Genomic DNA, 13,014 nt, shown 5'->3' on the forward strand with positions numbered 1-13,014 from the left:
GAAAAAATGTGCATCACGGTTTTCTTGATGAAAATTGATATCACGGTTTTCTGCACGTTTTTTTGATAAGCGGTGATTTCCCCCCAAATCTTAATCTTTCGGACGAAAAAAACTGAAATTAAATTTTAAAAATGAGATAAAATCACAAATTTAAATTAATCTCCATTTCTATTTTATCACTTTTTCATTTCAATAATATTTTTATAATTTAGAGAGAAGGAGAGGCAGCTGTGGCCTCCAACCTCCTCGAACCGCCAACCCTCTGATTTTAAGACCATTTCCCTTCCCTTCCCATTTCCCAGAGGGTTGGAGGTTCGAATCCCACCATTACCCCCGCCCCCAAAACACCTCCATCCATGGCTGAAGTGCCCTAGAGCAAGGCACCTAACCCCACATTGATCCAGGACGGTTCCGGATCCGGAAAAGGCAGGATAATAGGGTTTTTCACAGGATCCGGATCCGGCAGGATCTTAAGCAGTGGATCCGGTATCCGGCAGTTACCTAAAAATCAGGATCTGGTGCATCTCTCGTTTTTACGTAGCGTAGACTTTTCAGTCAGTCTTTCACAACCCCAATCACTGCATGGAGTGAAAACCCTTTGGAAGCAGGCAGTTTGTCAGTAAGCCAATGAGTCTAAAAAATAGTTTGAGCCAACATAATAAAAAGGGCCCACGTGTGCGAGTAGACTATGTGTTTCAACCCTTTCGTATGATCCGGTATCCGGTTCCGGACCCGGCAGGATCCGGTATCCGGTAGGATCCTAAAAATCAGGATCCGGTGCATCTCTCAATGTGATGTGATGTAATGTAAAGAGAAATAGAGGTGGAGAGAGGTGCATGGCCATCATCATTGTGCCAACACACAAACACAGCCGTAACCATCAGAAGTGAACAGATTATTAACTGGGCCTAGTTCAGTACGCTGAAGGGAGGGATAGACAACTCCTCTTCATCTAACAGAGTTAAGACCCAGATGGGGGAGTGGGGGGAGATGAGGAGAAGAGGAGAAGGAGAAGGGAGAGGAACATGGTCATGGTGCCAGAACACACTAACAACCATCAGTGGGCCCGGTTTAGAAGAGGAGAGGTGACAAGGAGGAGAGGAGATGAGTTGAAGAGAGGAGAGGAGAGGAGAAGAGAACAACATGGCCATTATTAGTGGTAAGCCACACAGAGACAAAAGCTGTAACTATGGGCGGGACTGATGCAGAAGAGGGTCAGAGCTCTGAGTTCATTCAGCAGAGTCACTAGTCTGGGGAGGGATGGAGAGAAGAGAGAAGAGTAGAGAGGAGAGAAACAGGCATTATTGTCAAGACAGACAGACACAGACAGACATACACACACAAAGTTGTAACAGTAAAAAAAAACATACAAGCAAACTGAGCAAAGCAAAGTGAAATCCTCCATTCATTCCTATGGGAGGCAAAGACAATTGAAAGGAGTGAACAAGTTCCAAGACAAGTTTAGTCTCATGCAATTGAGGTGAGAATTTTATCGATGTCAGCCACTCAAATAAATCACAATATTTCTATTGACTTGATTTGCAGCTATGACCTGTTGACGGCTGCTGCGCTGTCCGAATGGGACACGGAATTTTGCCTCGCTTTGCTCAGTTCACTTGCATCTACTTTCGCAGCCGCTGTTGTTATTGTTGCTGTTGTTGTTGTTGTGGTGGTTGCTGCTGTTGTTGTTGTTGTTGTTGCTGTGTACTGGTGGGCCCAATAGGGCACATTTAAGGGGGGCCGAGACAACTTTTTCTTTTTCTTCAGCATCCTGAGGGAGAGGAGATGTGATAGGGAGAGGAGGAGATGTGATGAGGAGAGGAGAGGAGAGGAGAGGAGAGGAGAGAACATGAGAGGAGATGAGAGGAGAGGATGGGAGAGGAGAGGAGAGGAGAGAACATGAGAGGAGAGGAGAGGAGGAAACATGAGAGGAGAGGAGAGGAGAGGAGAGGAGAGGAGAGGAGAGGAGAGGAGAGGAGAGGAGAGGAGAGGAGATATAGAGAAGGTTATCATTACAGTACCAAAACACAAACATAAATACACACACAGCTGTATCAATCAGTGGGTCAGATTGAGCATGCTGAAGTGAGGGTGAGACAACCCCTCATCAGGTAGAGTCAGGAGACTGAGGAGGTGAGATGAGAGGAGAGGAAAATGGTTATTAGTGCCAAGAAGGCGAATAGACTGAAGCTGTACCTCTTCTTCATCCAGTAGTTAGGAGTCTGCGGGAGGGGAGGAGGTTAGAATTGGGGAGAGAGGAGAGGAGAGAATCGGAAGGGGATACCAGTGTCAAACACACAGAGACACACACAAACAGACACACAGACCACAACAAAGACTGAGGGTGGGCCGAGACATCTCCTTGCCATCCAGCAGCGTTAGGAGCCTGATGTGGGGAGGAGCAAGGAAGAGAAGGACAGAAAGAGAAAGAAAGAATAGAAGAAGACATGCACAGACAAATGCTGTGCAGAAAGCACATGCAAGCAAACTGAGCAAAGCAAAGCCAAGTCCTCTATTCATTCCTATGGGGACGGACACGAGCAAAGGGAGTTGAAGAAGAAGAGACAGCTTTAATTCCGTGCAAATGAGGAGAGAATTTCGCAGTTCGCGGCCAAGCTAATCCATTTCTACTTAGTTGATTCGCAGCTACAACCTGTTGACCGCTGCGCTGCCGGAATGGAACACTGGATTTTGTCTCGCTTTGCTCAGTTTGCTTGCATGTACTTTCGCCGTTTCTGTCGTTGCTGTGTATCGGTGGGCCTGATTGGGCACGTTTAAGGGGGGTCGAGACAGCTTCTTTTCATCCAGCAGCCTGCGGGAGAGGAGGAGATGTGACAAGCAGGAGAGATGAGAGGAGAGGAGAGGAGAGGAGAGGAGAGGAGAGGAGAGAAGAGGGGAGGAGAGAAGAGGGGAGGAGAGGTGCGAAGAGGAGACGAGAGAAGGTAGGGAAAAAAAGGAAGGCGTTAACAATGTTTACAAGGTCTATAGCGAAGGGCTGTAGAGTTACCCCGCTGGGACTCGAACCCGGACCTTCAGCAGTACCAAACTGGGGCTTTGACCGCTACACTAAGAGCCAGGCTCGTTGGCGTGACAGTCAGAGTGCACCTACAAGTGATGGTCACTCCATCACACGGTCAGAATAAATCGATAACTGGCAATAAACTAATAATCCTATTTCGGGAGACATACAGTACGATAATGATTTGGTCAGTTACAGGTGATGAAGAAATTGCCCATCTGTCTTCATCGGATCTGCTGTGTATATGAGCACTTGAATTATAATAATCAGCCAACACCAAAAACCCATCAGGCATTTTTTTCATGTGCGTGTTAAAGTATCTAGTGACAAAATACAGTGGCACGCACGCAAGCACGCACGCACGCACGCGCACGCGCCATGACAAAACCTGCAGAGTCAGGACCCTACGGTAGCAACAAGGGGTGAAAGAAAGAGAAGAGGAGGAAAGGACAGAGAGAAAAAAATGACAACAGAAGAGGAGAGAAGACAGATAAAAGGAAAATTATAAAAAAGAGGGGAAAGGAAAGAGAAAAAATAGGCAGATGGAATATAAGAAGAGAAGAGAAGAGAAGAGAAGAGAAGAGAAGAGAAGAGAAGAGAAGAGAAGAGAAGAGAAGAGAAGAGAAGAGAAAGGGATGGCTATTACAGGACATGTGCCGCCCGCCCGCACGCACACAAGCTGGATCTATACCAAGCAAAGCAGCGAAAAATGATCCGTGATTCTTTGCATAGGCAACAGAAAGACAAGATATTCACATCATGGCGTGCATGCATTTCCAGTGCCAACACACACGCGCGCACATGCACATACGAAACCGATATCCATTACATTCGAATTGCAACAAAAAAAACTCTGCCGAGCTTAAGTAGTTTCTGGGAAACGATATGCATAGACAGACAGAGAGCTGGACAGGGCCAAAAAAAGACCCAGGCATTATAGCATGGCCTCCTCTACATTGAGGGTCAGTCTATAAGGGAAAAAAACAACAACAGCAGCAGCATCGGCCCACCGGGAAATGTCCTGAATGCCCGATTGCCAGTCCAGGTTTGAACAGATATGAAACTGTAAGTGGTATTGGATATACTGCTATACGCGTGCACGCCCGCGCGCAAGCACATGCACGCACACACACTCGTACACACACTCGCAAACACTCTAAAAATACATTGCACACCTCATCAGAGACAGACATTAGATGCAAATGTGTCCGCAGCCAGACATAACTGAAGTCTATCAGCCCCATCAGAACACTCGCTATCTGATACGGAATGCAAAATGTTTCAGGGTGTTTCAGGTGTGTGTGTATGCATACCTGTATGAGTGCATGTATGCCTGTGTGTGTGTGTGTGTGTAGGCATATCCGGATGTGTGTATGTATGCGTGTGATTGCCACTCGTCTGTGTGTGTGAGTGAGCGTGTGTGTGTGTGTGTATTTGCCACTGGTGGGTGTGAATATGTGCGTGTGTGTAAGCATACCTATAAATGCCTGTATGTGTGTGTGCAATAGCCACTCGTCTGTGTGTGTGTGTGTGCGTGTGTGTGTGTGTGTGTGTTTCCTTGTTCTGTGTTGACCCAATGCTACTGATGTCCCTCACATCAAACCTGTCAAAACATGCCAAAGCTTCTTCCCCTAAAAGCCTGTCGAGCCAGTTCTGTGCGTGCGTATGTGTACAAATGCGTGTTTGCATGTGTGCTGCGTGCACAAATGTCTGTGTGTGTGTGCAGTCAAATTTTTACCTTCAAATTTTTACCTTCAGTTGACCAGTGCTGTGCTGGTATGCATCTGTGCGTGTGTGCCTGCGTGCTGCGTGCGTGCGTGCGTGCGTGCGTGCGTGCATGCGTGCCTGTCCTGACCTGCAGTTGACCTGTTCTGTGTGAAACTATCCTGGTATTGTAAAGCTGTGGTCTTCAGGTGTGCGTGTGTGTGTGCGTGTGTGTGTGTGTGTGTGTGTGTGTGTGTGTGTGTGTGTGTGTGTGTGTGTGTGTGTGTGTGTGTGTGTGTGTGTGTGTGTGTGTGTGTGTGTGTATTGACCTGCCATTGACCTGTTCTGTGTGGAAGCTCCTGGTATAGCAATGCTGTGGTCTTCAGCTGTGTGTGTGCGCATGTGTGTGTGTGTGTGTGTGTGTGTGTGTGTGTGTGTGTGTGTGTGTGTGTGTGTGTGTGTGTGTGTGTGTGTGTGTGTCTGCATATTGACCTGCCATTGACCTGTTCTGTGTGGAAGCTCCTGGTATAGCGATGCCCAGGGGCCCAACCAGAGGGCCACAGTCTGTCTGTGTGTGTGTGTGTGTGTGTGTGTGTGTGTGTGTGTGTGTGTGTGTGTGTGTGTGTGTGTGTGTGTGTGTGTGTGTGTGTGTGTGTGTGTCCTTACCTGCCATTGACCTGTTCTGTGTGGAAGCTCTCCTGGTATAGCGATGCCCAGGGGCCCAGGTGCTCCAACCAGAGAGTCACATCCTCGGGACTCCAGCTGGACACAGGCTTACTGACCAGCAGCTCCTGCACACCCTCCCTACTGCCCCAATGACACACCAACAGGATGACCTGATTACAGGTGGGGAGGGAGGGAGAGAGAGAGAGAGAGAGAGAGAGAGAGAGAGAGAGAGAGAGAGAGAGAGAGAGAGAGAGAGAGAGAGAGAGAGAGAGAGAGAGAGAGACAGAGACAGAGAAAATGTTATTAACGGTACTCACAAAAACATACAGCGTCACCAGCAGTACCCCAACACCCTCTCTACTGGCCCAATGACACCAACAAGATCAGCTATGTGCAGCAAACATACACAGTCATTATGCATCTAGATATGTGACCAACCACTACAAAACAGGCAACAAGTAGGCAAATACATTAATTTACAAAATGTTTTTTGGTTACTTTCATTTTTTTTGCAGAATCTTCCAGTTGAGGTCTTGAAGAAGCTATTCAATCATTTAGAAAACAGTATTGGTTTGTCTAAAAGCATACATTTTGTCTTTATGCCTTTTCTATGGGCAAGAGGAACGTTCAGAGCTAAATTCTCAACTATATGCTTTAAGAAGTGAACACATTCAAAAGGCCACAAATCCATCAGATATCGGACGCCATGTGTAAGGCATTACTGCAAAGCTTAGAAATCTGAATCGATGATTAATCAATATGCGATCGGGCTTGCATGTGGCCTGTTTTCTCGTGGCGAGGCATGTTTGTCACACACACAATGGCAGCTTCCATGGAAAGAGATATGAGCGAGACAATACAGGAGAACAAGAGCGAAGGTGTGAATGAGACAGACAGGGAAAGAAAAGGAGCGAGATGGAATGTAAAAAAACTAGAACAGACAAAATAGAAAAAAGAAAATAGTATTAGGCCAAAATATTGTGTCAATAAGCAATAAAGCTGAAAGCCGAAAGCCCAACTGGAAAACTGAAACTCCCATTGTCATTGTGGCACAGGACACAAGTGCACACTGCATACAACAAAAATGCATTTATGCCTCACCCGTGCAAGGGGGCAACCCCTAATGGCGCCCGAATGGGAGCAGTGCGGTGGGACGGTACCATGCTCAGGGTACCTCAGTCATGGAGGAGGATGGGGGAGAGCACTGGTTAATTACTCCCCCCACCAACCTGGCGGGTCGGGAGTCGAACCAGCAACCTTTGGGCTACAAGTCTGACACCCTAACCGCTTACCCATGACTGCCCAATATACAGTACATCAACAATGTGCCTTCCTGAGTTCCTTATTTCATACCGGGACTACTTCTTGTCCAGCACCTGTTTAAATGAATGTGAATGCATTCTAACACTACATTAATAGACGCTCATCACACCTGCATACACAAACACACACACACACATGCAGACACACACACACACACATGCAGACACACACACACACACACACACGCAGACACACACACACACACACACACGCAGACACACACACACACACACACACACACGCAGACACACACACACACACACACACTCTAATAAAGTGTGCCTGCATCAGCCTGCACAAGGTAGCCCCTGTGCATATATTTGTCGGGGGCAGTGTACACAGACAGAAGTCTGCACACATCCTTCGCTCTGTGTGTGTGTGTGTGTCATGACCACGGCATGTGTGGTTGTGTGTGTGTGTGTGTGTGTGTGTGTGTGTGTGTGTGTGTGTGTGTGTGTGTGTGTGTGTGTGTGTGTGTATGCATGAACTCTCTGACTCCTAATGTGTGTGTGTGTGTGTGTGTGTGTACTCAGCACCAGAGCATGCGTGTTCCCAAGTGTGTGTGAAGTCACCGCCATAAATTTACCTGTGTGAGTATGTGTGTGTGTATGTTTGTATGGTTTCAACTGTGTGGGTGAAGCAGAGTGCAAAGAGACAGGTGAAGTAGCCTGCTCTGCTCAATCTCTGCCATAATACAGTAGCCAGTTTGTCCATCTGGAGACTAGAGATGCCATACTGTATCTACCTAGCCTGATTATCATCGACTTTCAAATCTCTTTGAGACTTGGTCTGACCAATAGCATAACAATTTACATTTCCCAAACGGCATGGTTGACCCGCCTCCCTTGGTGTGCTACTGGTTGCTTGCTTCCTGACAAAGTGGGTGGAGTTCCCGATTTTTCGGGAGATCAGAAACGATATTTACATTGCTCTTGGCCTGACTAGTGTCACTAGGAGGTATAATTGTCACACTTACAAACCTGCGGCGCATCCAGTCCATGCAGAGGGTTTCCACCGATGTTGGATGTTGGGAGGGATCCAAATAAAAATGTTAAAATCCGCTCCTGCCAACACACTGCCACCGCATAAATCCTCACTGCCAATGCCACTGCACCCCCACCCCCCTTTTTGGCCCCCGTCTCTGTGTGTGTGTGTGTGTGTGTGTGTGTGTGTGTGTGTGTGTGTGTGTGTGTGTGTGTGTGTGTGTGTGTGTGTGTGTGTGTGTGTGTGTGTACTCACCGCCACCGCACTGAGTGCCGTCAACACCCCGGAAAAGAAGCCCCCGGCCCCCCTCCTCTGGGCCCCGTTGGTAGCGCCACGATTGGCCTGCTCGTCGCCGTGGCGCTGGAAGGCCAGCACCGAGTGTGCCACACGGGGGTTGGCGTGGATCTGCTCCCGCCTCTGACGCACCTGCTCGGGAAACAGCTTCTCCACTGCATCTCTGATGGGACGGCAAGACAACAGGTATACTCATTAAAGGGACACTGTGCAGGAAATGGTCAAAAAGGGTACTGCAACTATGCTGCTCATTGAAACTGGGCTGCCAATTGCCAAATTTGATCTTTACATGAACGTTTTCTAAGTAATAAACAAATATTTTCTAGTATGGTCCAAGTAGAGTCATTTTTGCAGCTAAAAATGGCTATTTTTGGAAATTCAAAATGGCAGACCATGAAGAAGATCCCCCTTTTCATGTATGAAAAGTGCAATTTTCCCAGTCATAATGAATACTTAGAATGTGATGGTGATGGTAAGTATTCATGAAAAAGGTAACATTAGTGAATGGGCAGCATGAATTCTGGAAATAAACAATTAAAAATCTCACACAGTGTCCCTTTAAAACAACACATCAATAGTAAGTCAGTCAGGAACTGCGGTATCTGTATGAGCTTCTCCACTGCACCTCTGATGGGACGGCAGGTATAGGCCTACCCATTAAAACTAGGGCTGCACGATATCGAAAAAAAAAAGATACTCGATAGCAGCAAGCAAATACCTCGATAACGATATTTAAATGATGAATAGAAATGTAACCGAGTGTTTTTCTTGTCAACAATTTGCCGCAGATGCGCAATGTGAAACTACGATGCATTCGGATTCGAAAAATGCATTGAAATGGCAAAGTGTACATGCGCGCTGTGCACAGCAATGCGCCGTCACAAACGTGGCCTCTATCTTGTGGGAGGACTCCCACAACTAGGCCGGACAGTGGCGGCAGAAGCTGTGGCCGCAGTTGATACCCATAATGCATTGCTGTTCCCAAAGACTAGTGCCCTAATTAACTATAATCCCATTGACTCAACTGAATAGACAGATGTTCATTTGTAACAAAATAGTCCAAAATCACCTCCATTTAAGTCCAAGATGATTTAAATGTCTTATGCAAGACTTTAATGTTGACTCAGGAGCCAAAATAATTCTTTATGTTGACTGGGGTATAAAATGTGACACACCTGAGCAGTACATTGACGCGTGGGAATCCCACCCACTTCTTTCTAAACTCGGGGCACTCTGTCTTGCGGGAGGACTCCCCACCACTGGGCCAAGCAATGGTGGCAAAAGCTGTGGTGGTAAAGCTTCTAATAGAATAGCCCCCCTGGCTTTGTTTTATGACGTACAAGGAAGAACCTCTGGGGCTCTTCTATGGGGAGAGTTATGTTGCATTGATTAATATTTTGTTTACTCAGGCCTTGCCGTGGCCAAACGGTAGGGCACTCGTCTACCATGCGGCTGACCCGGGTTCGATTCCCGACCCGGGTCCTTCGCCGGCCCTTCCCTGTCACCACCTATCACTGTCCTATCGTAAATAAAGTCAAAAAGACCAAAATATATATATATATTTTAATTTGTTTACTCACCTGAGCAGTATGTTGACGCGTGGGAACCCCTCCCACTTCTCTCTACACTCGGGGCACTCCGTCTTGTGCGAGGACTCCCACCACTGGGCCAAGCAGTGGCGGCAGAAGCTGTGGCCGCAGTTCAGCGTGGTGGGCTCCACCAGCACGTCGTAACAGCAGTGGCACGAGAACTCGCGCTCCGTGATGCCACCTCCCGCGGCTGCTGGATTATTGGGGGGAAACAAACAAAAAACATTATTTCAGTCAAGAACAGTGTTTTTTTTAAAAACAACAAACACTTTTTAGGGCTTTTTTGCCCTTTATTTTATATGACAGTTGCAGATGATGACAATAAGTGAGTGGGAGGGAGAGATGGGGGAAGATGACACGGGCCGGCATCGTACCCGGTCGGTAACCTAGTGCCCTACCGTTGGGCCACGGCAGGGCCCAAAAAACACTTTTTAAACAACAAACCCAGTTGCTGTGACTGCTTTATTATGGGGAACAACATGTCAGTCAATTTTGAAATCATGATTATTCAAATTGATTGATGGGCAACCTGGATTAAGAAGTTTACAATCCAGTGTCACATACCTATAACAAAAAGATGACCTTCTTTTATCTGTCCAAATACCCTAAATACCCAGGCAAAAACCAGATCATTTGGAACATGTGGCACTGGGATTGCACTGTAGCAATCTGAATTGCCCATCGCAGATTTTATTCAATTGCTGGTGGAATGGACAATGTGCAGGATCGTAGCGTAGCAGTCCCAGTGCCCAGCCGACTAGGCTACGGCTGGGCCTAAAAAAGCGTCCTTTTTGACATGAAAGTTGCAATCAAGTTCCCTACTTACCACCTCCCGCAGTGCCACCTCCTGCTCCTGTGCCATCGTCACCGCCACTGACTCTCCTCCTAATGTCACTGTCACCATCGTCACCTGATTTGAGTGTCATGACAGCGGGTGTTGGTGTCACTGAAGAGGAGGAGGAGGAGGAGGGGAAGAGGTGTTCTTCTTCCTCTTCTTCCTCTGTGTCAGCGAACATGTCATCGTCTGTGTCTGTGCCCTTCATGACTGCGGTCTTTGATACGAGGTCCAAGGCTTGACCTCTGCAGAGAGAGACAATAACAAAACAAATCATTGTTAATAATACACATACTGTGCCATAGTTAAAGTGTGTGTGTGTGTGTGTGTGTGTGTGTGTCTGTGTGTGTGTGTGTGTGTGTGTGTGTGTGTGTGTGTGTGTGTGTGTGTGTGTCTGTGTGTCTGTGTGTATGTGTCTGTCGGTGCCCTTCATGAAGACGTTCTGGATGTGTGAGTGAGGCCTAATTAAAGCCAGAGAGAGAATAAAAAGCACATGGTTTGTCATTGACTGTGTGTGTGTGTGTGTGTGTGTGTGTGTGTGTGTGTGTGTGTGTGTGTGTGTGTGTGTGTGTGTGTGTGTGTGTGTGTGTGTGTGTGTGTGTGTGTGTGTGTGTGTGTGTGTGTGTGTGTGTGTTGAGCGAGACCTCTGTAAAGGAGGAAAGTTAAAAAAAAAAAAAACCATACAAGAGGTGTGTGTGTTCGCTCAAACGTTTGTGTGTGTTTACATAGGAGTGTGTGAGTGAGTGGGTGGGTGTGTAACAGAAAGACACAAATCTGTCAGATCTGTCAAAGGTCTCAATGCAAACTGTGGGTGCCAGTGTGACGTTTGCATTGTACATTGCATACCTGCATCACAATACACAGAAAGACTTAAAGAAACAGACACGAAGAGAAATGGACAGATCATCAGTCAATCCAGTCATCACTATAAGACTTCATAGCCTGTGCCCTGTATCCAAAAATCCAAAGGCCCCAGGGCAGTGCCACATGCATGGGTCAGTCACACTGAAATGTACGAACGTACCCTATAGGTAGGGACAACAAACATCACGCCACCGCAGGATCACACCACGCTTTACATTTCCCACACATGACGTGACACCGCTATCTGAATGTACTATGAACTTTGACAGGCGTCTGTCAGACACTGACTGCTAGACAGAGAGAGAGAGAGAGAGAAAAGTTGTGTCATGTTGCCCGCGGTCTGTCTCATGACTCAAGCCCCCTGCACACTGGGCAATGCGGTCACCGCATCACCGGAGTGGTGGCCACCTAGTGGACATCGTATTACCTCAGAAAAACTCCCGCAAGCAAGGTCTAGTGGTGGCTGTTTGAAACATGGCGGACGGAGCATAAAATGCCACCAAACTTCTTTATTTGAACACTAAAAACGCTTCGTTTCACTTTTTTGAAATGTGTTACTGATAAAGATCATGTGTCAAAAGTATTGCTGTGTTTGGTGATGAATTTGGTTTTCGTAATTTCGTATCAAATCATAACTGCTTGTTTTCTTGTCCACCTATCTAGTGTGGATTAAATAATGATAAAGTTTGGACATTATCACTGTTTTTAACAGCTTAAAACGGCGTAATTTTGATATTTATCTATTAATTTTTGAGAAGATCCGCGGGAAATCCTAAAGTGTTTATCATCACCATAGCAACAGCTCTCTTCACCGCACGGTCAGGCACGGTATTTTCCGGACGAGTTGAAATATTTGAACGTATGCGGAGGCTCTCGGATGCGGACTTTCTTCCGCACCGGACTGTCCGGACCCCAACCGCATACGGAATGCGGTTCTCCATAGACAATGAATGGTTAACGGTCAAATCGGATTCGTATTACCGCATGTAGTGTGCAGGGGGCAATAAACTGTAGTACACCGTGTTCTTCGTTGACATTTTGTGGCTGGGCCAACAGTTTTATTGCCCTGCCAATATCATCAAAACTTTAATCACACAAGGAAGAAAATGGGCCGACCACAACATTTCACTGAAACAGAAAGTAGATGTCGCCAACAGCACGCCAGTCTACGTGTGTTGTGTTGTGCAGGCTATTATGCACGACAAATGTGGCAATCAAACACAGACAAGCCATTAAAAACTACTTCAAATGCTAGCCCTATACTATAAACATGTAAAATACACATAGGAACACAATCTTTTCAATATGCTTTCAAGCAAGGCATGGGTTTTTTTATTATTCTAAATCAATCCAGGGAAATGTTAGCTGTTTCATGCACTGACTGTTTTTCATCCAGTCGGTATGGTGTTAGCTGGCTAGCAGTCTTCCGGGATCATATGTCTGATCTAAAACGAGTGATGTTCTCTTTAAACGTACAATATGTGCTCATATATCATGTACAAAATAGCTGCCTACCTTTAAAATAGTGACAGGGGCAGGCGACAGGTGCCAGACATCGGTGACATGTCACACAGGTAGTTAGATTCCTCTGTCTCTCTCCACATCAGAAACTCCCCCTGCAAGTTCAGTATGCCAGTGGGAGGGTCTAATGAACGCTTGACTGTTTCCAATTGGTTAGAATGTCCAGCTCCTGAATGTGTACAAATTATTGATTGGATTAAACATCTGTCTATCTG

The 13,014-nt window shown here is 46.6% G+C and overlaps 1 protein-coding gene across 3 annotated transcripts in view; it reads right to left on the minus strand.

Annotated features, from left to right (window-relative positions):
* LOC134449642 (bifunctional apoptosis regulator-like) overlaps positions 1–12,885 on the minus strand; it is a 20,049-nt gene extending 7,164 nt beyond the window's left edge. Inside the window, exons 1-7 of one of the 3 annotated variants that reach the window (XM_063199709.1) lie at positions 12,794–12,885; positions 10,406–10,659; positions 9,571–9,769; positions 7,952–8,153; positions 5,390–5,559; positions 2,654–2,812; positions 1,553–1,771 (exon numbers count right to left, since the gene is read on the minus strand). In XM_063199709.1, coding sequence (XP_063055779.1) covers positions 1,553–1,771; positions 2,654–2,812; positions 5,390–5,559; positions 7,952–8,153; positions 9,571–9,769; positions 10,406–10,622 — 1,166 coding nt within the window. In that variant the 5' untranslated portion in view covers positions 10,623–10,659; positions 12,794–12,885. Of the gene's footprint in view, positions 1–1,552; positions 1,772–2,653; positions 2,813–5,389; positions 5,560–7,951; positions 8,154–9,570; positions 9,773–10,405; positions 10,660–12,793 lie in introns of all 3 variants that reach the window. The other 2 variants (XM_063199701.1, XM_063199718.1) reach the window with 2 other exon arrangements.
* Between the last annotated feature and the right edge of the window lie 129 nt (positions 12,886–13,014).

Source organism: Engraulis encrasicolus, chromosome 1 (genome assembly GCF_034702125.1).
Source record: "Engraulis encrasicolus isolate BLACKSEA-1 chromosome 1, IST_EnEncr_1.0, whole genome shotgun sequence".
Lineage (NCBI taxonomy): Eukaryota > Metazoa > Chordata > Actinopteri > Clupeiformes > Engraulidae > Engraulis > Engraulis encrasicolus.